The sequence below is a fragment of the Denticeps clupeoides genome, chromosome 3, assembly GCF_900700375.1.
Source record: "Denticeps clupeoides chromosome 3, fDenClu1.1, whole genome shotgun sequence".
Taxonomy (NCBI): Eukaryota; Metazoa; Chordata; class Actinopteri; order Clupeiformes; family Denticipitidae; genus Denticeps; species Denticeps clupeoides.
The window spans coordinates 564476-588411 of NC_041709.1; the positions used below are offsets into that span (position 1 = coordinate 564476).

Consider the following 23936-nt stretch of genomic DNA (forward strand, 5'->3'; position numbering starts at 1 on the left):
CTGTCACGCAAACCGGAAGCGTACTGTCCTGTGCTTCAGGAGCCACAATAACACTGACAAGATGGTTTAGTCACTTCGGTAGAACGTTAGGTCGGTTAAGTATGTATTAATTTACGAAGACAACTCTAAAAGCAGCTTCTGAAGGTACGTTTTGCGAAACGCCTCTTGCAGTGAACTCGTTAACAAAGTGGCGAACAAATAAGTTGGTTAGCATCTAGCTGCATTGCTATGTCTGCTGCCGTCCCTTAGCGCTGAAGTTTTAAGTTGAAGCTCCTTAATTGCCGTTGTGCGGCTAAAGCTTCAGGGATCTTCAAATGGACCAGTAGCATTATAATGGACATGCTGTGTAGAGCATGACACTGGACTAAACGACTACTCTGTACTGTTCAAATTCAAAATTTATTTGTCACATACACAGTCATACACGGTATGATGTGCAGTGAAATGCTTTTTGCAACTGCTACAGACCACAGTATTGCAAATGTTGCAAGTAAACCAATATGCAAATATTGCAAACATAACCAAATATTACACTTTTACGTCTTTAACATAAAATATGTGTAACTGGTAGGGTGAAGGTGTGCAAATGAGTTACAGTTTATTTTTTTTACAATGTTTAAAGAAAGGAGAAAAAGGGCCATAAAAAAAAAAAAAAAAACCTGTTGTTGAGAGCTTGGACAGCCTGCGGGAAGAAGCTCCTCCTCATTCTCTCTGTGTTGGACTTCAGGGAGCGAAAGCGCTTCCCTGATCGCAGCAGAGAGAAGAGTCCGTTGTTGGGGTGGCTGAGGTCCTTCACTGTCTTCCTGGCCCTGGTGCAGCACCGTTTGCTGTGGATAGATTGAAGGTCAGGGAGCTTGGTGCGGATGATTCGTTCAGCTGATCGAACCACCCTCTGTAGGGCTCGCCTGTCCTTCATGGTGCTGTTCCCGAACCAGGTTGAGATATTTCCCGTCAGGATGCTCTCTATGGTGCAGGAGTAGAAGTTCCTGAGCACCTTGGAGGGCAGTCTGAAGTCAGACTCAGGCGTCTGAGGTGGTAGAGACGCTGCCGGGCCTTTTTCACCACGGTGTTGATGTGACAGGACCATGACAGGTCCTGCGTGATGTGAACACCGAGGTAACGGAAGCTGTCCACTTTCTCCACTGGGCTCCTGTTGATGACAGGGGTCTGGTAGGTCCTCTCCTGCTTTGTACTGAAGTCCACTATTAACTCCTTTGTCTTGCTGACGTTCAGGTGGAGATTGTTCCTCTGGCACCAGTTCACCAGATTTCCAACCTCCTCCAGGTAGGACGTCTCGTCATTGTCAGAGATCAGGCCCACCTGATCAGTACCTCCAAACATGGACAGATACATACTGCATATTAGACTTTTCCACCTGTTGGACTTTTTTTCTTGGACAAATCATCACCAACCCTGCACTAACACCAACTGCATGCTCACGCTACACAGGAAGGACATCTCTCTTTGTGTGTGGAGTTTTTCCTTGTGTGCAGAAGGGTCAACTGTAGGGCCTGTCAAAGGCCATTGAGACATATTGTATGTGGTTATGGGCTATATAAGAAATAAATGTTGTCCTTGTCATTGCATTAATAATCTGAAAAAACGATTGAAGCATTTATCTATATTGATTGCTATGAGCAGAGCAATAAGAAATGATTCTGTATGGTGTTTCTGCTGACTTTTGACCACTAAAATAACCACGTGGACCGATACGCAAACCGTAACCTGAAATTGATTTTCTTCAGGCTATTAAAAATGACCATCACCATGAGAACAAACAAGACTTACAAGCTGGTGGTGCATAAAAAGGGCTTTGGTGGAAGCGGTAAGTTGAAAGATCTCTGACACGTGTCATTGTCATTTTAGGTGTTCCTGATTATAAACGTGTGTGTGTAGGTGTTTTCTACTTAGTAAAATTGTCTCATTGTGCCCATATCCTCAAAGACGATGAGCTGATGATGAATCCCAAAGTGTTCCCCCAAGTCTCTTTAGGGGACATTGTAGAGATTGCACACCCCAATGATGAGTACAGGTAAGCTTTTTTTTTTTTTTTCATTTTCTTTGTAGTTAATTACAAGGCACATAATAATCTACATTTTCTTTATTTGTACTTTCTCTGTATCTTTTCTCACCTCTTTCTTATTCTCTTCTCCATCCAGTCCTCTTCTACTGCAAGTGAAAAGCCTGAAGGAAGACCTTCAAAAAGGTAATGCATATCCGTTGTGTTCTTCTGATGAAACAGTGCATGGTGACTTGTCCTTGAATGTCAGCTTCTTTCTTTCAACTAAACGCAGTGCTGTAAATGTAATTTATATAGCCTGTGAGAAAGCATTAAGCATTTATGTTGTTATAGCGCTTTCTAATGTTCTGACAGAGACCATCAGTGTGGACCAGACTGTGGCTCAGGCTTTCAAGCTTCGTGCATACCAGGATGTGGTCATCACCATCGTGGATCCTAAGGTTGTTAGAGATAGAAGCTTTACACCCAAAATCATAATGATTGTGCGTATGATGACCGTATGATTCATGAGTGGTTCTGGCCAAGTAATGTGTCATTTTGGCAGGATGTCACCCTGGATCTGGTGGAGCTCACCTTCAAAGACCAGTACATTGGCCGAGGAGATATGTGGCGACTGAAAAAGAGTTTGGTGAGTTTGTTTCACCCAACCCTCAATTTTGACAGCATTTCAGTGACATTGTGACACTTTTTTTTGCTATCTAGGTGAGCACATGTGCCTATGTGACCCAGAAAGTGGAGTATGCTGGGATACGGTATTTATGTCTTCTCAGAGTGCTTTGGCATCTCTTATCATTGGCTATCCTCTTTCGTCTACCTGTGTGTGAAGTTCTCGTCCTGATTTCTGTCCTCAGGGCCCAGGCCAGTGAATTGTGGGTAAAAGGTGAAAAGGTCACCTGTGGTTACATCAGTGAGGACACACGGGCAAGTTGTTGTACTAGAATAATTTAAAAAAAATATATATTTTCTGCTCTTAACAAATGTTTTATTCAATATTTTATGTCTTACACAGGTGGTCTTTCGCTCTTCCTCAGCAATGGTTTACATTTTCATTCAGATGAGTTGTGAAATGTGGGACTTTGACATCTATGGTAATTTTTCATTATTGCTTTATATTTTTTCTAGGTCTGACACTGTTATTCCAATGCTGAAAATTCTTTTCTGAGAGTGGTTAGTCTCAGCGCCCATATAAAAGAAACAGAGTGTGGTCTACAAGATTTCTCTACAAGAAGAGACACCTAGAGGTGTTTCTGATTCTGCGTTTCCTTATTCATTGATTTGTAGGTGACCTGTACTTTGAGAAGGCTGTCAATGGTTTTCTTTCTGACCTGTTCACAAAATGGAAGGTAAATATACTTAAATGTACATATCATATACAGAAATTCTGGCAGTTATACTTTCATTTAAAGCAAAAGCATCTGATCTTGAATTCTCATGCTATTGATGTACATCATTTACTATGATTTTGTTCACTGAATTACCAGGAGAAGAACTGCAGCCATGAGGTCACTGTTGTTCTCTTCTCACGGACGTTCTACATTGCTAAAACAATTGGTGATCTCCCCTTCCTCTCCAGTAATAGTGAATCTCAGAAGTTATTCAAGTATTGCAAATTAATGTTTGGAGAAGCCAGATCCACAATGCAAGTTCTGTGTTGTTCTTGCTGAGGATTTTCTGCTCTGATTGGCTGTACTCCTCATCCTTTCTCAGATGAGTTTCCAGAGATCCTGAGGGGTTCCATCAGGCAGGATCACGAGGGAAGGTTTTATGAAGATTTCTACAGGTCTGCCAGCTCAATTGCCATGATTTAATACCGTTTCTGTGACACATTGCTCATATTGGGTGAATTTCTGATGCTGTAATATTAGGCAGTGAACTTTTGTTCCATCAGTAAGTGACTGCTCCTCTTTCATTCTTTTTTGTGATGTAGGGTTGTGGCTCAAAATGAGCGCAGAGATGAATGGACTTCTCTGCTTATCACCATTAAGAAGCTTTTTATTCAGTACCCAGTGCTGGTGCGTCTCAAAGGAGCAGGTACAGCACACACTGACCAATCTGTGTTTTCTGGCTATAAGCCATTGACTCCATTAGCGTTGTTTTGTTACACGTTGATTCTTTGTGTGTGTGGGTGTGTGTGTGTATTAAATATATATCTGGATCAAAACAGATGGGTTCCCCTGTGGCCAGAACTCCACTGCTGCTCAGGGAAATTATCTGGAAGCAATCAACCTGTCCTTTAATGGTAAGTTCTTGTTTTTCATGCATTTATTGCAATAAACAAAACACGCTTCTTACATTTACAGCATTTTCTATCATTCTTAGAGCTGAAATGTTATAAAAACTTCTCTGACCTTGTATCATTTCCCCCCCCCTCTCTCCAGTTTTTGACAAGCACTATATCAACAGGAACTTTGACCGCACTGGGCAGATGTCTGTAGTCATCACACCAGGTGTGGGTGTGTTCGAGGTGGACCGACTACTCATGATCCTCACCAAGCAACGCATGATTGACAATGGTTAGCACTGACACAATGATTTTATCTCATTCTACCTCCTTGGCATTTTCCAACGTATGCCATTTAAAATGTTATGCATGGATGAGGGAGTTGGTAGCGACAACATGTGGTGGCGACGGTTAGAATTATTGCAGCCATGATGATGCTTATTAGCAGTTATTATGATGTTATTAGCAGTGCTGTACTTTTGCTTTACTCAGGAATCGGCGTGGACTTGGTGTGTATGGGAGAGCAGCCTCTCCATGCTGTGCCACTGTTTAAGGTCAGGCCACCTTCAGACGTATTTTCACTTGCAACGTGTCAATTTCATTGTCATAAATGTAATATGTCAAACCTTTTTGTGTGATTATTTTCTTTGAAACCTCGGTTCTAACACTCCTGACCTTCCTTTTAGCACCAGTGACATAAGTGTGTGAACTTGTTTACTGAGGAACCAGTATTTGCAAGATTAACATCACATGTGACATATTGAATGCTGATTTTTTTTTTTTGTATTTTTTGGTTTATGCTTCATCAGCTACACAACCGCACTGTACCTGGAGACTCCAGGTTGGGTGATGATTACAACCTGCCTCATTGGATCAACCACAGGTATGACAGTAGAAAATGATGGATGGAGCTGATTTCTTGCATATGGAACTTGTTTACATTTCTTTACTTTGTGTTTTGTGGTGTGTGTGTTTTGTGTGTGAAGCTTCTACACTTCTAAGAGCCAAAGCAGCAGCACCTGTTTCACCCCACGAATAAAGTTGGCAGGACGTAAGGTAACAAACCTTTTATTAAATAGTTTGTTTGCCCTTGTGTGGCTTTATTATTGTTTTTGAATTTTATATTCTATATGTATAAGGTCCATGCTGATAAATCCAAGAGCAGCAAAGAACATTGTAAGATCACTATTCATTTCCTATTTATTTTCTTTTAGACATAAAAAAAAACTTGCCTAAAAGCCTAATGTCTAAATTGTTGTGCTCTCTACAGCTCTGGGTGCACCAAAGGACTCTGAGAACAGCCTGCCTATCCAGGTGGACTATGATGCCTATGACGCTCAGGTGTTTCGGTTGCCAGGGCCATCGCGAGCCTCACGAAGCACCAATTTTCGGTAACTTAGCAAGCACAAGCTCTCCTGATGGCAATATGCCTAAAGGACATCAGTCAGGGTTATAACTCATGCAGCCAGTGTAAATTGCAATACAATACTGCAAGAGCATTTTATAGAATTAATATAGAAAATCTTTTTCAGATCGGGACGCGAGAGAGACTCCAGTGGCAGAAAGAGTTGGGGTTCGGCAGAGGCTAGTGGCGCAGTTTCAGGTATTGGAGGTGCTTCACCACCCATTCGGCCAGATGAACAACGTAGCCTGGCTTCTGATGACAGCTTGGGTCGCGTCTCCAATATTCTGCTCATCCCACGTCTGCCCCCCGCACAATATGAGGTCAGCAGCTCACTGGGCTACACCAGCACCAGAGGTGAGGCCACTGAAGCTTTCAAAGAATGGCAGTAGACATATTTAGCTTTAGTCACAGTGCCCGTCATGTTTTTTTTTCTTCATCATCACGTTAGCCGGGTATGACTGCTCTGATGTGTTAACCTGTATTTCTCGGCACCGGGTAGAGCTCTTGGAGAAGATGCTGGAGTCTCAGAGGGACTGGAGCGCTCCGGGCCGCTTCACGGTTGGCAGTGCAGAGTCCACGCTGTATGTGCGTCCTGGCGGCTACACCCCACAGCGCGCCCTGATTAACCCTTTTGCACCATCACGCATGCCCATGAAGCTCACCTCCAACCGCCGCCGCTGGATGCACACTTTTCCTGTTGGTAAGGGACACGTACACAGAGCTGACCTTGTGTATGCATGTTGTACACTACCAGTCAAACAATTGGACACCGTTTATGGGTCTTTACAATGTAGAACAAACACCAAAGATACTTGATAGAAATAACACACCCAAGGTTATGTAATAAACAAAAATAACAAATAAGGCACAAAGTTGAACTTTGAAAGTGGAGCAGGGAGCTTTTGCTGTGATTAGAGCATTTGACATGCTTGGCTTCTCTCCACCTCTCCACCAGTTGGACATTGGGGAGGGTCCTGTCCTGAAGGTTTATGCTGAACACTTTATCGTCCGCTCATGTTAAGGAGTATCTCGTGAAGTGGCTTTTGATGATGACAATAGTGAACAAAGCAGCCATGAAGGTAAAAGAGGTGGATTAGTCTCCACAACCACCACAGAGTGGGTGTGTCCAAACGTTTGACTGGTGTGTGTGTGTGAGTGAGTGTACAGTTGTTTCTATGGTGTATTGAAATAAAGTTATTTTGTAAGTTTCAATTTTTAAGTGTATGCGAAGAGTCAATATTTACAGTGTTGGCCCTTTTTTTCCAAGACGTCTGCAATTCGCCCACGCATGCTGTCAATCAACTTCTGGGCCAAATCCTGACTCATTAAACCCATTCCTGCATAATCAGTGCTTTGAGTTTGTCAGAGTTTGTGGATTTTTGTTTGTCCTCCCGCCTATTGATGATTGACCCAAAGTTGTCAAGTGGATTATGTTCTGGGGATTTTCCTGGCCTTGGACCCAAAATTTCAATGTTTGGTTCCCTGAGCCACTTAGTTATCACTATGGCCTTATGGCACAGTGCTCCATCTTGATGGAAAAGGCGTTGTTCTTCACCAAACTGGTCTTAGATGGTTGGGAGAAGTTGCTGGAGGATGTTTTGGTGCCATTCTTTATTAATGTCTTTGGTCTTAGTTAAAATTGTGAGTGAGCCCACTCCCTTGGATGAGAAGCAGCCCCACACATGAATGTTCCTAGGATGCTGTACTGCTGGCACGAGACAGGACTGATGGTAGCACTCGCCTTTTCTTCTCTGGACAATCATTTTTCCTGATGCCCCAAACAATCGGAAAGGAACTTCATCAGAGAAAATGACTTTACCCAAGTCCTCAGCATTCCAATCCCTGTACTTTTTTGCAGAAGATGAGTCTGTCCTTGACGTTTTTCTTGGAGTGTCTTCTTTGCTGCCCTTCTAGACACCAGACCATCCTCCAAAATTCTTCACCTCATTGTGCATGCAGATGCCCTCACACCTGCCTGCTGCCATTCCTGAGCAAGCTCTGTCCTAGTGGCACCCCGATCCAGCAGCTGGATCATCTTTAGGAGCTTGTTGGACTTACTTGGGCACCCTGAACCCTTCTTCACATCACTTGAACCTCTCTCCTCGAAGCTTTTGATGATCTGATAAATGGTTGGTTTACGTGCATGTTAGTAGCGCAATATCCTTGCCTGTGAAGCCCTTTTTATGCAACGCAATGATGACTGGACGTGTTTCCTTGCAGGTAACCATGTTTAACAGAGGAAGAGCAATTATTTCAATCATCACCTCCTTTTAAAGCCTCCAGTCTGCTAATCCAACTCAATCAGCATGACAGAATGATCTCCAAAAAATGGGCTTATGCTGATTTTTATGGTAAAGAGGGACTGCAATTCATCTGATCACTCTTCATAACATTCTGGAGTATCTACAAATTGCAATAATAAAATCAGAAGGAGCAAACTGTGACTATTTGTCATTCTCAAACAGCCATGTGAGTGGCCATGTGAATATATTAATGCACACAACTATTCTGTTTACATACCAAAGATCAGTCAATTATAAGCAAGCACACAACAGGGAAAACTACACACACCTAAATGTCTACATGTTCCATATGTGAAAGGTGTGTTGCATACATGGTAGCCAGTGCAGTGCAGACTTCAGACTCACAGTGGTTATGTATGCAGGCCCATCAGGAGAGCCCATCCAGATCCATCACCAGACACGACAGAACATGGCTGAGCTACAAGGCAGTGAACAACGAGACCCCGCCCATACCTCTGCCGAGCTTCTGGAGCTGGCCTATCATGAGGCTACAGGGAGGTGAGGCATGAGTACTGGGATCTTACATTTCTTCATTAAATGAGATGCCTGTTACTGTTGATAACCATGTAATTTGCGCAAGTGGTGTAATACGGACCCAGCCTTTGAATTAATAAGCAGCATCTGTGTGTGGTGGGTGAGAGGCACAAAAAGTGGGTAAATAAATAATATGATTGGAAATATTTTAGCAGTAATTGCATGGACTGTTCAAACCATGCAAACTCTTAACAAATAAAAGCTGGCACCAGTAATTATGCACATTAGCCAAAACATTATGATTCCCCCTTTTGCCACCAAAACAGCCCTGGCCTGTCAGGCATGTTTTGGTGACTGAGATCAAGCTGTCAGTAGCATATCCTTAAGTCCTGTAAGTTGTGAGGTGTGTCAGACTTATACCTCATTTAACAGATGCTCAATTTGGTCTGGAAAATTTGGAGGCCACATTTCAATATCAATACATTATTGGACCATTTTTGTGGCAGGATGCATTATCCTGTTGAGAGAGGCCACTGCTATCAGGGAATGAAGGGCTACTTTGAAGAGGAGCTGAACTAATATCACAAGGAAAATATAATGTATATGTCTCAACATGTTTAGGAGAACAACATCCCGCCATGCAGGGGAGAATGGACTATACGTCACTGGAGGTGCTGAGGAGTTCTCTGGCAGCCCTGGCAGCAGTAACAGTACTGGTATATATATGCATATGCACACTCACGCTAGCTTTCTTATCAGACTTTTAACTATAATATGCACCGAATTTGTATAGAATATGCAGCAGAAATACAGAAAAATTAGAGTGACAATGGGGCCTGTAGTGAATCTTGAGTATACCCAGAACATTCTTTTCATTAAAAATTTATCAAATGTCATGTGTGAGATAACAAGCATAGAATGAGTTCAGTGGTCAAGCATTCTGTTCTTAACTTACAACCTCTGCTGCGCCGTAAACTGCTGCAGAGTCAGTGTGCCATTGGCCATTAAAGGTGAATGAATCCACACAGTTTTCAACAAAGTAAACGTTCATTTGCATTATTGTACCTGATCAGGCACGCCCATCAACCGTGGCTCTTCTTTTGAGAACTATTCTTCTGGTGGACCAGATCCAAGTGAGTTTACAACACCTGCGTGCACATACACATGCAGTCGTGGCCAAACATTTTGAGAATGACACAAATACTGGTTTTCACAAAGTTTGCTGCTTACGATTTTGTTATGGTACTTTGGACTGTTGTGAAGAGTAATCACATGAATTGCAAAGTCCCTCTTTACCATGAAAATTAATTTAGTCCCAGAAAAACATTTGCACTGCATTTCAGCCCTGGCACAAAAAGACCTGCTGAGAGAGTGTTGAGGAGCCCAAGGCTGGAGATCATGTGAACATGCTGATTGAGTTGGAATAGCAGACTGGATGCTTTAAAAGGAGGGTGATGCTTGAAATCATTGTACTTCATGGTTACCTGCAAGGAAACACGTGCAGTCACCATTGCGTTGCACAAAAAGGGCTTCACAGGCAAGGACACTAACATGCACCTAAACCAACCATTTATCAGATCATCAAAAACTTCAAGGAGAGGGGTTCAAGTGTTCTGAAGAAGGCTTCAGGGGGCCGAAGAAAGTCCAGCAAGCATCAGGACCGTATCCTAAAGATGACCCAGCTGCAGGAGACGGGGTGCCCCCAGTGCAGAGCTTGCTCAGGAATGGCAGCAGGCAGGTGTGAGGGCATCTGCATGCACAGTGAGGTGAAGACTTTTGGAGGATGGCCTGGTGTCAAGAAGGGCAGCAAAGAAGACGTTTCTCTCCAAGAAAGACAGACTGATTTTCAGGGAAGACAAGGATTGGACTGCTGAGGACTTGTTATTTTTCTTTTCGATTTGTTTGGGGCATCTGGAAAAGGTGACCGTTACAATCAGTCCTGCCTCGTGCTAACAGCATCCTGAGACCATTCATGTGTGGGGCTGCTTACTCACAATTTTCCCAGAACACAACCATGAATATAAAATGGTACCAAAACATCAACAACAACTTCTCCTAACCATTCAAGAACCGTTTGGTGAAGAACAATGCATTTTCCAGTGGTCAATCCTCAAGAGGCGGCTGGACAATTAAAAATCCACAAATTCTAACAAACTCCAAACACTGATTGTGCAGGAATGGGCCCAGATGTTGATTGACAGCATGCCAGCGTGAATTGCAGAGGTAAAAAAAACACTAAATATATTGACTCTTTGCATAAACCTGAGGTAATTTAATTTACATTTACAACATTTATCAGACGCCCTTATCCAGAGCGACTTACAATCAGCAGTTACAGGGACAGTCCCCCCCTGGGGACACTCAGGGTTAAGTGTCTTGCTCAGGGACACGACGGTAGTAAGTGGGGTTTGAACCTGGGTCTTCTGGTTCATTAGCGAGTGTGTTACCCACTTGGCTACTACCAGCTATTAATTGTCAATAAGCCTTTGAATCTTATAAAATTCATGCAATTATACCTCAATACATTATAGAAACATCTGACAAAAAGATTTAAAAACAAAAAAGCAGCAAACTTTGTGAAAACCAGTATTTGTGTTATTCTCAACACTTTGGACACACGTACACATGTTCACATACAGTCACACATCCTGAGAGAAGTGGACCTGGGATATCTACACAGCAATGCACCACACAAACACATGCAGCACAGCATGGTTATGCTCTGGATCTCGCTGGTTGTCTGAAGGCTTGCTTTGACTGAGGACTGGAGCTGATGATTGCGACGTCAGACCAGGCCGACACCTGTCTGAATTGGCACAGTCGATGGAAAAAATGGTTCTTTAGTTCAGAGCACCCCTTTCAAATGTCATAATTCCTCACACGGCAAAGAACCTCTTTTTCATGAGTGTTGCGGTCACGTATGTCTTCACAGGTCAGGCCCCTCAAGGCCAGACCTAACCAGTCACGATCAGGCTAACAGGAGTGTCACTCACCCCAAAGCACAGAATATTCTAGAAGAATATTCATCAATTTCACTCAATTATTCATCACTGGTGTAGAGTCTTTTAAAATGTGGGGGTTCCTATGTGGCACCCGATTACCCTCCTCCGTCCCCAGTTTTTTTTCTTCTTCACTTCATTTCTTCTTGTTACTATTTTTCTCTCTTATTTGCCTAAATTTCTCTTTAAATATAAGGTAATTTTTTTTTTTAACCTTAAACATCCCAACACTAATGCCTGTGCCTGTGCTTGGTAGAGCTTTGCTAACTGGAATGATTAGTGTTGGCTTTTCCGAGTCTGTGCCATGGCGCCGATTATTTGATCTGTTTTGTGTGTGTGACGTTTTCACGCGTTTATCTGGCCTGCACAGTCTGACCTGTCACAGCCATTAATGGGCCGCATGCTGAGATGCACACTTCTTAATACCACTGTAATTATAATCAGTGTAATTGTGACAATGACAGTAATCCTCTACTCTCTTTTTCTTTCTTTCTCCCTCTCTCTCTCTCTCTCTCTCTCTCTCTCTTTCACTGTCTTTGTTCCTTGCTCACCGTTTCATGTGTCCATGTTTTTCTCTTCTCTTCACTTTACGTTTCTCTGTTCTCCACATTGTCTGTTTCATTATTTGTCACACTTTTCTTTTCTGCCTCTTTCCCCTCTTCCCCCTTCCCGTCCCTCCTTCCATGTGTTCTTTTTGTACCTGTTTTTGTTTTTTGTGGGTGTGGTGCGTGAATGTGGTACTGTATGCTTTGTGTGTGTGTGTTGGGGGGTTTCTTGTGTGCGTGTGTGTGTGTGTGTGTGTGTGAAGCCCTGCTGCTGTCTGCGCCCCCGACAGTGCCAAGTTTTTGCTGCACGGTGGGGGTGGACTGGAAGTCCCTGACCACGCCCGCCTGTCTACCGCTCACCACCGACTACTTCCCAGAGAGACAGGCACTGCAGAATGACTATACTGAGGGCTGCTATGACCTCCTGCCCCACACAGACCTGGACAGGTACATGATACATTTAGAAATTTACATTTGTCCATCAATAAAACAAGTAATGATGATAAAGTTCAGAATTGTTGTGTTTTTATGACCGCGTCTAGAGTTACTCTCGGCAGTGGGTCTCTTGGTGATGACTTGGAGACGCCACATCTGCAGTGTTCTGAGAAGATCCACTTGACCCCTGGATAGTTTCTAGATGTATTAATATCAGAGAATGTTATAAGGCTGGGATAGTCATGAGTGTTCAGTCCAGCTACATTTCTTCAGTCTTCAACCAAGCTGTACCATGATTATTTCATCAAATAAAAGTTCTGTTGTTGCCGTTTTCGAATCTGAAGCCGGAAAATAGAAACTGTTCCTAGATCAGGCCATGCGTTCTTTTGATTTTTGTTTTATGGGCTTTTCTCCATCTTCGTGGTTGCACCACGCTTCAGGCGGGATGAGGACGCTCCGGTGATGACGGCCCCCCAGGTTTTTGAGGAGTTCATATGTCAGCGGCTCATGCAGGGCTACCAGATCATTGTCCAGCCGAACAACAGGAAGCAGCCGCCACCCACGACAGCTCCACCACTTAGCAGCAGTCCCCTCTACTCCCGAGGTGACCTGACAGTTTTTCATACTCTCCAATGTCTGTAGCATTTCTACCAACTTCCACTTTTTATGCCATTTTTATCATTACAATTTAATCAATTGTGTGCATGCAGTTTTTCAGAAATGTTAATGTAGTGTGTACACTACTGTGAAATTTAATAGGAGTATTTTACACAACATGTAAAATGTGCTTGATGTAATTGTGCAAATATCATCAAGCACAACATTTAAATGTGTTCTCTGTGTCTTACTCTGTTAATACTGAAGTTTAGATGGCCATATTGACATGTTGATAATGTATGTGTGTAGGGTTGGTGTCGAGACGCAGGCCAGAGGAAGAGGAGAGTGTGTACTGGCTCAGCATGGGCCGCACCTTCCACAAAGTCTGCCTGAAAGACAAGATCATCACTGTCACCCGCTACCTCCCCAAGTCAGCCCCACCCCACACCTCCACCTAACATGCCAACACCGAATGGCTCTGTTCTTTCCTTCTCAATTAGATGTCTGAACATGATCTGTACATTCGAGACGGTTTAATCTTATTCACATGCCGTGTGTTGTCACTGGGGTAGGTACCCATATGAATCTGCCCAGATTCAGTACAGCTACAGCCTGTGCCCAGCGCACTCGGATTCCCACTTCCTGTCCTGCTGGGTGGAGTTTGGCCACGAGCGTCTGGAGGAGTACAAGTGGAATTACCTGGACCAATACATCTGCTCTGCAGGGTCTGAGGACTTCAGGTACCCGACCCACTGCTGCCCCCTGCTGCAGTATAAGTAATATACATCCACCCTCGCACTCAGCAGTTGAAAATGCATCTTTCCCTACATGACGATCGCTTTGAATATTTAATATTTTTTATATTCAATATTTATACCCATTTCTTGTTTGGCTTCAACGCGGCAGTTTAATCGACTCGTTGAAATTCTGGCGAACGCGGTTCCTGCTGCTGCCTGCTGGTGCTGCACGACGGGTGGCAGATGGAGATGGTCACTGGGACGTGTATGGCGAGGGCTGTGGAGCGACAGGAAGTGCAGACTGGGCGCTCCTGGATGGCTTCATCCGGTTCCTGGAGGGGCTGAATCGCATCCGCCGACGCCACCGTTCGGACCGCATCACTCGGGTGAGAAGATACCTAACAAATTGAGGTTGGTGGGTCATAGTAGTGCTGTTGAAGGTTAACTTGACTTTTCTTCTCTCTGCAGAAATGTCCTGGCATGAAGGGTTTGCAGGTCACTGGAACCCTCTCTGCTTACCCTCCTGAGCCTGTTGCGCCCCACCTGGCCAAGAAAGGAACATCAGCCCTCTCTGCTCTGCTGGAGTTGGACCAGACACAGAAGTAAGAACATTTGATGTGTTAAAGTTACACGTGTTGTGGTGGAACCTTCATGTTGAGTTCATTTCATTACCTGTAGGAGTCTGGAGGAGCAGCAGGTAGCCCAACATTGTGGGAAGTCAGGACCTCCAGGCGAAGCTTCATTTGCTGCTATTTCCACCACTTATGTAGATAGTCCCCGTAAGGTGAGACCCATGCAGCTCCAAATTGGACGTCATAAGGAAAATCGTGGAAGCTCATTTTTTTATTTATTTAGTGTAATTCTGTACTTGGGTGAGTATAGAGGAACATTTTGCTTTGCGCTGCCTTTTTTCCCCCTCTCTTTTCCCTTTGCTCCTCGCACTTTTCTCTTATTCCCCCCTGTTCTCCTCCTCTCTGATGATTTCGTGGTGTTTTCCTTTCTCCTGTGCTGACAGGATGCTACCTTCATTTTGGATTTTATTCGTAGCCCTCGCTCATCCTACATCTTTCACTCTCAGGTCAGTCACCGCTCCCATCTTCTTTTGCTTACAGGCGTGTCTCGCTTTCAAGTACACTTTGCATTTGCTACATGTCGCATCATCACCTTCACACCAATAAAATAACAGCCCTCCCTTGTTACGCCACAGAAATGGCAAGGCATGTGTGTGAGAATGTGAATGGGTTTTGAATCTGTCTTCCTGATGTCTTCCCCTAATCATAACAGTACAGTTAGTAGTTAGAGGTCATTAGGATGAACACTTAAAGGTGCTATGTATAAGATTTAGGGTTGACTCAGTACAGCTTTAAAATGTGCTTCATACATCAGATCATTATTTCATGGCAACTTGCGTTCTACATGTCATTTTTAACAATTGCTTTCTAACCCCACATTGTCTAAAGAAAAAGAGACAAAAAACATCAAAGGCCTTTCTGCTTCCAGATATCAACTGAACAACCAGCCAATAATACTATAGAGCTTGGAGTAACAGAGAAAGGAGCAAGCCAGTCTAGTGACAAGACATCTGCTGGTGGGGCTTCAGCACAGACCAGTGGAGATGTTGCCCCTGGCATCGCTGTAGAGTCCAGGTATGGGACATCTCGTCATCATTTTGCAAAAGAACTGGCCCATTTACTAGGCTGGGGTCTCCTTAACGTGTCCGCTTCTGTCCAATCTGCCACAGTGGCCAGTCCAGTGCTGCCGGACTCATACTGTCCTCATCATCAACCTTGTTTGAGATCCTAGAAGCAATTAAACACCCAACGTAAGCTTTACTTCGTCTCCATGGCTGTTGCTTGCTGTGTGTCTCTTTCTCCCATCATCTCCACTTCCTGTGTGTTCGTGAATAGTGATGTATGCATGTATGAAGTCTGTGTGTTTTTCCTCGGCAGCACCGGGGTGCAGCTCTTACCGGAGCAGAAGGGGCTGCCGCCCAACTGTTTCATCAGTGCGGAGGTGGTCCACTGGCTGGTAAGCACAGTGGAAGGAGTGGACACGCAGGGCATGGCTGTAGACATCATGCAGGTAAGCGGGCATCTGATGTCTGTAATGTCATTGGGCAGTGGTGACCTAGTGGGTAAGGACGTGGACTCGTAACCAAAGGGGGTTGTGGGTTCAAATCCCATACCGCCAAGGTGCTACTGAGGTCCCCTTGAGCAAGGTACTGTCCTCACAAGCTGCTCCCTGGGCGCCATTCGTGGCTGCCCATTGCTCGCTAAGGACGATGGTTTAAATGCAGAGGACACTTTTTGTTGTGTGCACAATGCTGTGTATCATTTTCATTTTCTTGTTGCACAAACGTTTTGAATAAGGCAACTTAAGAAATGACCGTGTTAAATAGTTTGTGAACTGTACGCTATCGATGTGTGTTTAACATGTGGTCACATGTGTAGAAAATGCTGGATGAGGGTTTGGTGGCTCACGCGTCTGGAGAGGCCATGCGCACGTTCGTTTACGGTTTTTACTTCTACCGGACTGTGGGCGAGAAAGACAGTGAGAGAGGTGAGGTCCACACACTTGCAAGTCTGCGTCTGTCTTGATTCGGGTTTTGCGATGGATTTCCAACCTTGTGGCTGACTGTCCTCCACCCAAACCCACAGCCCCCTCCACCCAGCTCCCTCCGACTGGTGCAGGGGTGTGGTCGGCGGCCGGCCTGGAAGACTTTGCCTTGTTCCAGCGGAAGTGGTTTGAGGTGGCATTTGTTCTGGAGGAGCGGCGGCCGTGTGACCTGCCCGCATTCCTGCTGCCCTGGTTGCCCAGCCGACCAGCATCTTACGCAAGTAGGCACAGCTCCTTCAGCCGCAGCTTCGGAGGACGCAGCCAGGCCGCCGCACTGCTAGGTACAACACAGCCTGCCCCCTCCATCAGACCATGCCCCTGGAACCCCGAAAAAAAGTTGAGGGAGAGCCAAGAGGTGGTGTCACACGAGAAAGTCAAGAACCAGTCTTCACCATAAACAACTAAATATCTAGTAATGGGCAGAAGATATCTTCTCGCCCATTACAATAACCCTACTAATATCAGAGCCATAAAGAGAGACCGAGGGGAACAAAATCTCATTTGAATGGCCATGGTGTTGACCCCATAACAGTTCATAACATTCTATAGTCTCTGTTAACCCTCATGCATAATCAGGGTTCACAAATGCTCAAATTAACAGTCACCCCTAGTAGTTTATAACTTCACCTCGACTCTTTGTTTGACACCATAACTTTGAATATCATTCAGTCTTTTGGAACCTCATCATACCTCATAGTTCACACTCATCAGAACAGATCTGAATCCTCTATAGTAACTTAAATGTACAGTTTTTACAGTATGAGATCATGTCTCTGAACGTTCGTTATTAAGCAAGGCGATAAGCAGTTCTGATAAAATTATGTTGATGTCCTTGGTTTTATGGTAGAAATTCATATTACATAACACCTGGGGCTTATTGGGACAAAGTCCAACGTTGGTGTGTTAATACACAAAGTGGTTTGTTTGTATTAATAAATAAGCAATATGTCATTTTTTTTAATAATTGGAAATCAAAAACAGTCATTTTTAAATTGAACACAAACATAAATATTACAGATTCAGACTTTTGGAGTCTAGCAGAGGTACTCAGCTCTGTTCCCTGAGAATGTGACTGGACTTACATCACCCACCCCTCCTACCTCCTCACTCTACCCTCAACACCCCTTGCTAGCATCAGTAGTGATCGGTGGACTGGAGTTGGTACAGTCCGCGGATATCTATGGTGGCGTGAACCAACTGTCCAATCTCAGCCTGCCAATCGGGACCCAGAATGGCCTCTGATCCGATAACTAATTCCTTTCGGTGGCATTTGAAATGTCCGGAGGACTAACTTGTCTGTCTTGAATGCGATGGCCGGGTCCGAGCACTGACCAGTGTGGAGCGGCTCTGTGTTCGGATCTCAGTATGTTTGGTACGTAGTGCATGCTCTTGCAGCTGTAGTGGCTGTGGTGCAGTAGTGCAGTGGTGTGGACTCGTCCCTGCTCTCTCTGTCTCTCGCACTCTCCCTCCCTTCTACAGAGGCCTAACCTAAATTTCTCCGCTCTACGCCAACACGGTTGAATGCAGCTTTTGTTTGGTTCTGATTCTGACTTTTCGCAGCGTTTGAATGGCAGCGCTCCCTGTGTGTCTCTAACTCGGACTTGTCTAAGTAACATTGCTGTAATTGAAAAGAGAAGGGTGGTCACTGAGCCTACGTTCCTATGATGGCTGTCTCTAGGTAGTGGATATGAAACTAGTTTTGAGAAACTAGTTTTCATTCATTTCACTTCATTCCACTATTCTATGTGTATACTTTGGATTATTATTTCATTACTTTTAATATACACACTGAAATAGCATCATATAGTCATAGGCATTTAGTAGTTTTGTTATTTAGTCAGTTCTTAAATAGATCTTACGTAATTGCATACAGTTCTCATGCATTCTTTAGCATTTAACATACACGGCAGCTGGTGAACATTTTAAGTTCATTACACAAATGAAAGTGAATTATTACATCATTTAAACAGAGAGCAGCAGTCTGAAGGCTGTTTCCTGGTTGTAGTGACCTTGAAAGTTTTGAGTATAATTATTTCTGGCCAGTGATCATCAGTTTTAGACTATGACATGAACTAACTCTACGTCTGGCCTGTATAACTGCATCCACTTCTCATCCGCAACACCAGCATCCACTTCCATCCACTGCTCCGCCTCTCTCTCTCTCTCTCGCTCATTCTCCCTTTACTTCCCCTGCCCTGGCCTTCTGCCGCTTCTCTCCCTTCAGCTGCCACCGTGCCAGATCAGAAGACCGTCACCTTGGACGTTGACGTGAACAATCGCAGCGATCGCACTGAGTGGTGCAGCTGCTATTACCATGGCAACTTCTCCCTCAACGCCGCCTTTGAGGTCAAGCTGCACTGGATGGCCGTCACCGCTGCGGTGCTTTTTGAAATGGTGAGGAGAGTGTTTCCAGAGTGGCCCACAGATCAAACTTTTTCAACTGACCTGGAAGCTCATGGTAGTCACGACTGAACAGCACCTGCCTTCTCATCAGTGGCATTTTCTTCAACACTGTCTCCAGATCATTAGAATTAGAATTTCAGCACGTTCATTCCCACTATAAAGCAGTACAGACTGTAGCCCTGCCCACTGTCACGGTGTGCAAAAAGCTTCAGCTGTGTGGAACGCTTGGTTAGTGATGATTGGTTCTGTGTAGCCAGTCTGCACATCTGCAGAAACCCCGAAACATTTCAGAGCTCATCAAGTACAGACCAACAGATGGTCTAGCATCCATTTATTATAAACCTCCAGGACATTTTATATGGTGGTTGATGAGATAATTATCACTGTAACACAGTCATGTTGAAGGCAAAGGTTCTGGTTTAGCAGAGTATAGAATTTATGGACAAACATATTGCACTGAAAAGGGATTATTAGAAAATTATAGAAATGGGAATTATCTACTTGTTGGAGTAATTGCATCTTTTGCTCTGGTTTTCCTGATTGAAGCATTATTTTGAGATTGCCAGGGGGTCTTGGAAGAATGTGCACTGTCTGCTGGTTTAATTAATCATGATTAATTGCATGATTAGCAGTGGATAAATAATATGGCAAATACATTAATGGGGACAAGCATGTTAACTACATTTAAATGGACATTGACCAGTTATTAATGTGAGAACATCAAGTGGAGTTGATCTCTTGACCCTCAGGTGCAAGGCTGGCACAGAAAAGCCGCGTCCTGCCACTTCCTGCTGGTGCCAGTGCTGGAGGTCCCCTTTGCCCTGCCCTCCTACCTGTATGGTGACCCGCTCCGTGCCCAGCTCTTCATCCCGCTGCACATCCACTGCCTGCTGCGCGATGGTTCAGACAACCTGTTTGATGGTGAAGTACAAGAGTGATGTTTTAATGATTATATATGATCCCAGGGCACATGGGAACACCAAGAAATGACATTTTTCTCCAATAGGGTTTGAACCGGAGACATATTGGGATCGAATGCAGCTGTTTCAGGAAGCCATCCTATACAGGTGGGTCACTGGCTTTAAACATCAAGCCCTCTATAATGTGGATAATGAACACAGAAAGGTGCCTAGAGGGTAACCAGAAGACCCAGGTTCAAACCCCACTTACTACCATCCTGTCCGTGAGTGAGACACTTAACCCTGAGTGTCTCCAGGGGGGGACTGTCCCTGTAACTACTCTGGATAAGGGCGTCTGGTAAACGCTGTAAATGTAAATGTCTGCATGTGTACATTGTTCACCACACGTCGATGTCTGTAGTAATGAAACAGCCACCTTGTTTTAAACAGGTTTGGATTTGTGCAAGACAAGTTTTCTGCCTCTGCCTTCAATTTCCCCTACGAAAACAAGCCTCAGTACATTCATGTTACAGGTGTGTATCTTTAAAGCGTCCATGTCGCACACAGAAACAGAAACACGGTTTTTTGTAATTACAGTTTGTACTCACAGTGGTTTGAATCTGCAACTGGATACCACCACAAGAACAGTGCACGTGGAGTTATGGGAAGCTATTGCTCATAAACGATGTCATGCTCTGCATCACAGACGGACAAAGCAACACTTAGCCAAATTTTGATAGGGCAGAAAGACTCTACGGTGTCTTTCAGCCCTATCAAAACTGCCCGTGATCCGAACTTGTCTCGTTCATCATACTGAAATGCCACATCGGGATCTTGAATGGGATCTAACCAGTTCACTACTACATGGAGTGCAAAATTATTAGGCAAGTTGTATTTTTGAGGAATAATTTTATTATTGAACAACCACCATGCTCTCAATGAACCCAAAAAACTGGAAGTAGTTTTTAGTTTGTTTTTATTTTTAGCTATTTTAGGGGGATATCTGTGTGTGCAGGTGACTATTACTGTGCATAATTATTAGGCAACTTAACAAAAAACAAATATATACCCATTTCAATTATTTATTTCTACCAGTGAAACCAATATAACATCTCCACATTCACAAATATACATTTCTGACATTCAAAAACAAATCAGCGACCAATATAGCCACCTTTCTCTGCAAGGACACTCAAAAGCCTGCCATCCATGGATTCTGTCAGTGTTTTGATCTGTTCACCATCAACATTGCGTGCAGCAGCAACCACAGCCTCCCAGACACTGTTCAGAGAGGTGTACTGTTTTCCCTCCTTGTAAATCTCACATTTGATGATGGACCACAGGTTCTCAATGGGGTTCAGATCAGGTGAACAAGGAGGCCATGTCATTAGTTTTTCTTCTTTTATACCCTTTCTTGCCAGCCACGCTGTGGAGTACTTGGACGCGTGTGATGGAGCATTGTCCTGCATGAAAATCATGTTTTTCTTGAAGGATGCAGACTTCTTCCTGTACAACTGCTTGAAGGTGTCTTCCAGAAACTGGCAGTAGGACTGGGAGTTGAGCTTGACTCCATCCTCAACCCGAAAAGGCCCCACAAGCTCATCTTTGATGATACCAGCCCAAACCAGTACTCCACCTCCACCTTGCTGGCGTCTGAGTTGGACTGGAGCTCTCTGCCCTTTACCAATCCAGCCACAGGCCCATCCATCTGGCCCATCAAGACTCACTCTCATTTCATCAGTCCATAAAACCTTAGAAAAATCAGTCTTGAGATATTTATTGGCCCAGTCTTGACGTTTCAGCTTGTGTGTCTTGTTCAGCCTTTCTTACCTTGGCCATGTCTCTGAGTATTGCACACCTTGTGCTTTTGGGCACTCCAGTGATGTTGCAGCTCTGAAATATGGCCAAACTGGTGGCAAGTGGCATCTTGGCAGCTGCACGCTTGACTTTTCTCAGTTCATGGGCAGTTATTTTGCGCCTTGGTTTTTCCACACGCTTCTTGCGACCCTGTTGACTATTTTGAATGAAACGCTTGATTGTTCGATGATCACGCTTCAGAAGCTTTGCAATTTTAAGAGTGCTGCATCCCTCTGCAAGATATCTCACTATTTTTTACTTTTCTGAGCCTGTCAAGTCCTTCTTTTGACCCATTTTGCCAAAGGAAAGGAAGTTGCCTAATAATTCAGGGTGGTAGTAACCTAGTGGGTAACACACTCGACTATGAACCAGAAGACCCGGGTTCGAATCCCACTTACTACCATTGTGTCCCTGAGCAAGACACTTAACCCTAAAATTGCTCCAGGGAGACTGTCCCTGTAACTACTGATTGTAAGTCGCTCTGGATAAGGGCGTCTGATAAATGCTGTAAATGTAAATGTATTATGCACACCTGATATGTCCTGCACACCTGTTGATGTCATTAGACCACACCCCTTCTCATTACAGAGATGCACATCACCAAATATGATTAATTGGTAGTAGGCTTTCGAGCCTATACAGCTTGGAGTAAGACAACTTTAGAATATCTCTGTTTCCAGAGCGTGACTTTTTTTAATTGATTCCATGTAATGCTTTAGCATTGTTTGGATTGACTGACTGTGATTGGAGTCCAACTGACCATCTATGCCACCTCTTTCAGGCACAGTCTTCCTCCAGCTGCCCTACTCCAAGCGGAAGTACACCTCCGGGCAGCCGCGGAGAAGGCGTAACTCCACCGCCTCAGCCAATCAGGGTCTGTTCGGGACCGACGAGCGTGTGGGCTACAACTGGGCGTACAACACGATGCTGACCAAGGCCTGGCGCACCGGCGTCTTGGGAGACGAGAGGCTGGCAGAGCGGCTGCTGCGTGACTTCACTGACTTCTGTTCCAACAAGGACAATCGGCTGGTGTCCTTCTGGGACAGCTGCATGGAAAAGATGAACTCGAGTGCACCATGATGAATGGATAAAAACTCTATGTTTTCCCAACTGTGTCCTCCATGAACCGAAGCATAATCTCAGTCAATCTGCAGCTTCTCAGCCTCATATCTGAATTCACTGAATAACAAGTGCTTTGGACTATTTTCTGACTGTTCTGCTGCTAAATCACTGTGGAATTGTGTGAATAATGTACGTGTATATATAAATATAAATGTATAAAACAAGATAATTGGAGTCATTGACTGCTCTGGCATAAGTTTGTCTGTATTGCTAGATATATTTATTTTATATGTTGTTATTACATTGTAATGCACGACTGTTTGCTTAACACGTGTCATGTACTCTGATCTCAGCAGCCGTGGGTGCCAATTACTGGAAAGCAGCAACCAAAATCACCTATAATCACATTGATTTATAAAATAAAGTTCTATTTTATAATCAAGATGAAACAAGGGCAGTGGTGGCCTAGGGCAGTGGTGGCCTAGCGGTTAAGGAAGCAGCCCCGTAATCAGAAGGTTGCAGGTTCGAATCCCGATCTGCCAAGGTGCCACTGAGCAAAGCACCGTCCCCACACACTGCTCCCCGGGCGCCGGTCATGGCTGCCCACTGCTCACTCAGGGTGATGGGTTAAATGCAGAGGACAAATTTCACTGTGTGCACCGTGTGCTGTGCTGCTGTGTATCACATGTGACAATCACTTCACTTTAACTTAAACTTAAGTGCCAGACATTCCAACGTTACCACTTTCCCTCATTTCAGCACCAGCCATGTTTTGCTTATGATTAATTGATTGAGATAATTATTATATTAATTCGTTTTGTGACGTGTGCTTTACATTAGTAGAGTGCAGCGATGGCCTAGCGGTTAAGGAAGCGGCCCCGTGATCGGAAGGTTGCCGGTTCGAATCTTGACCCGCCAAGGTGCCACTGAGCAAAGCACCGTCCCCACACACTGCTCCCCGGGCACATGACGAGTAAATGACACACTGCTGCCCGGGCACGTGTCATGGTGCCCACTGCTCACTCAGGGTGATGGGTTAATGCAGGGGACACATTTTGTTGTGTGCACCGTGTGCTGCAGCGTTCCACAATGTCAATCACTTCACCTTCAGCTGACAGTGGGTCAGTGCAAATCAGCACATCAGTAAGGAGTCAATAGAAGACCGCAGAGTTCTCCCCTGCCCTCGGCGGCCATTGTCTCTCCGCCAGCGTCCTCTGGGACGCGCATGCGCGCTCGGCTGCTGCGACCGGGGAGAATGCAGCACGCCGCACTGCGCATGTGCGCGCCTGCAGCGTAGCGCTCTATTTTTAGACCGTGACGTCACCGTGAAATATCAGCCTGCGCCGGACAAGCCCCGCCCCCT

At 44.6% G+C, this 23936-nt stretch overlaps 1 protein-coding gene across 5 annotated transcripts; it reads left to right on the top strand.

Annotated features, from left to right (window-relative positions):
* depdc5 (DEP domain containing 5, GATOR1 subcomplex subunit) lies at window positions 1-22807 on the top strand. Of its 5 annotated transcripts, none has more exons than XM_028972693.1 (44): window positions 1-144; window positions 1234-1284; window positions 1746-1825; window positions 1945-2032; window positions 2160-2206; window positions 2375-2460; window positions 2565-2648; window positions 2723-2772; window positions 2872-2941; window positions 3030-3108; window positions 3302-3363; window positions 3502-3571; window positions 3728-3800; window positions 3948-4051; window positions 4185-4259; window positions 4399-4533; window positions 4734-4795; window positions 5051-5124; window positions 5228-5297; window positions 5381-5417; window positions 5512-5632; window positions 5774-6000; window positions 6146-6346; window positions 8312-8447; window positions 9045-9139; window positions 9497-9556; window positions 12231-12414; window positions 12843-13006; window positions 13309-13429; window positions 13572-13739; window positions 13906-14122; window positions 14205-14338; window positions 14415-14520; window positions 14752-14814; window positions 15237-15382; window positions 15478-15558; window positions 15686-15818; window positions 16187-16295; window positions 16394-16633; window positions 18577-18746; window positions 19505-19676; window positions 19762-19822; window positions 20105-20187; window positions 22293-22807. In XM_028972693.1, exons 3-44 carry the CDS (start codon window positions 1756-1758, stop codon window positions 22589-22591), a joined length of 4827 nt encoding a protein of 1608 aa, XP_028828526.1. In that variant the 5' UTR covers window positions 1-144; window positions 1234-1284; window positions 1746-1755; the 3' UTR covers window positions 22592-22807. The 5 variants fall into 5 exon arrangements, with proteins under 5 accessions (XP_028828526.1, XP_028828528.1, XP_028828527.1 ...); XM_028972695.1 differs by having other exon boundaries at window positions 16394-16573; XM_028972694.1 differs by having other exon boundaries at window positions 12258-12414.
* Window positions 22808-23936: the final 1129 nt, after the last annotated feature.

Excerpts from the sequence above, each read along its gene's own strand:
- depdc5 (XM_028972693.1), top strand. The coding sequence starts at position 1,756 with ATGACCATCACCATGAGAACAAACAAGACTTACAAGCTGGTGGTGCAT. Across the intron at positions 4,796-5,050 it reads ATGCTGTGCCACTGTTTAAG|CTACACAACCGCACTGTACC; the intron begins GTCAGGCCACCT and ends ATGCTTCATCAG. Across the intron at positions 15,559-15,685 it reads GAAGCAATTAAACACCCAAC|CACCGGGGTGCAGCTCTTAC; the intron begins GTAAGCTTTACT and ends TTTCCTCGGCAG.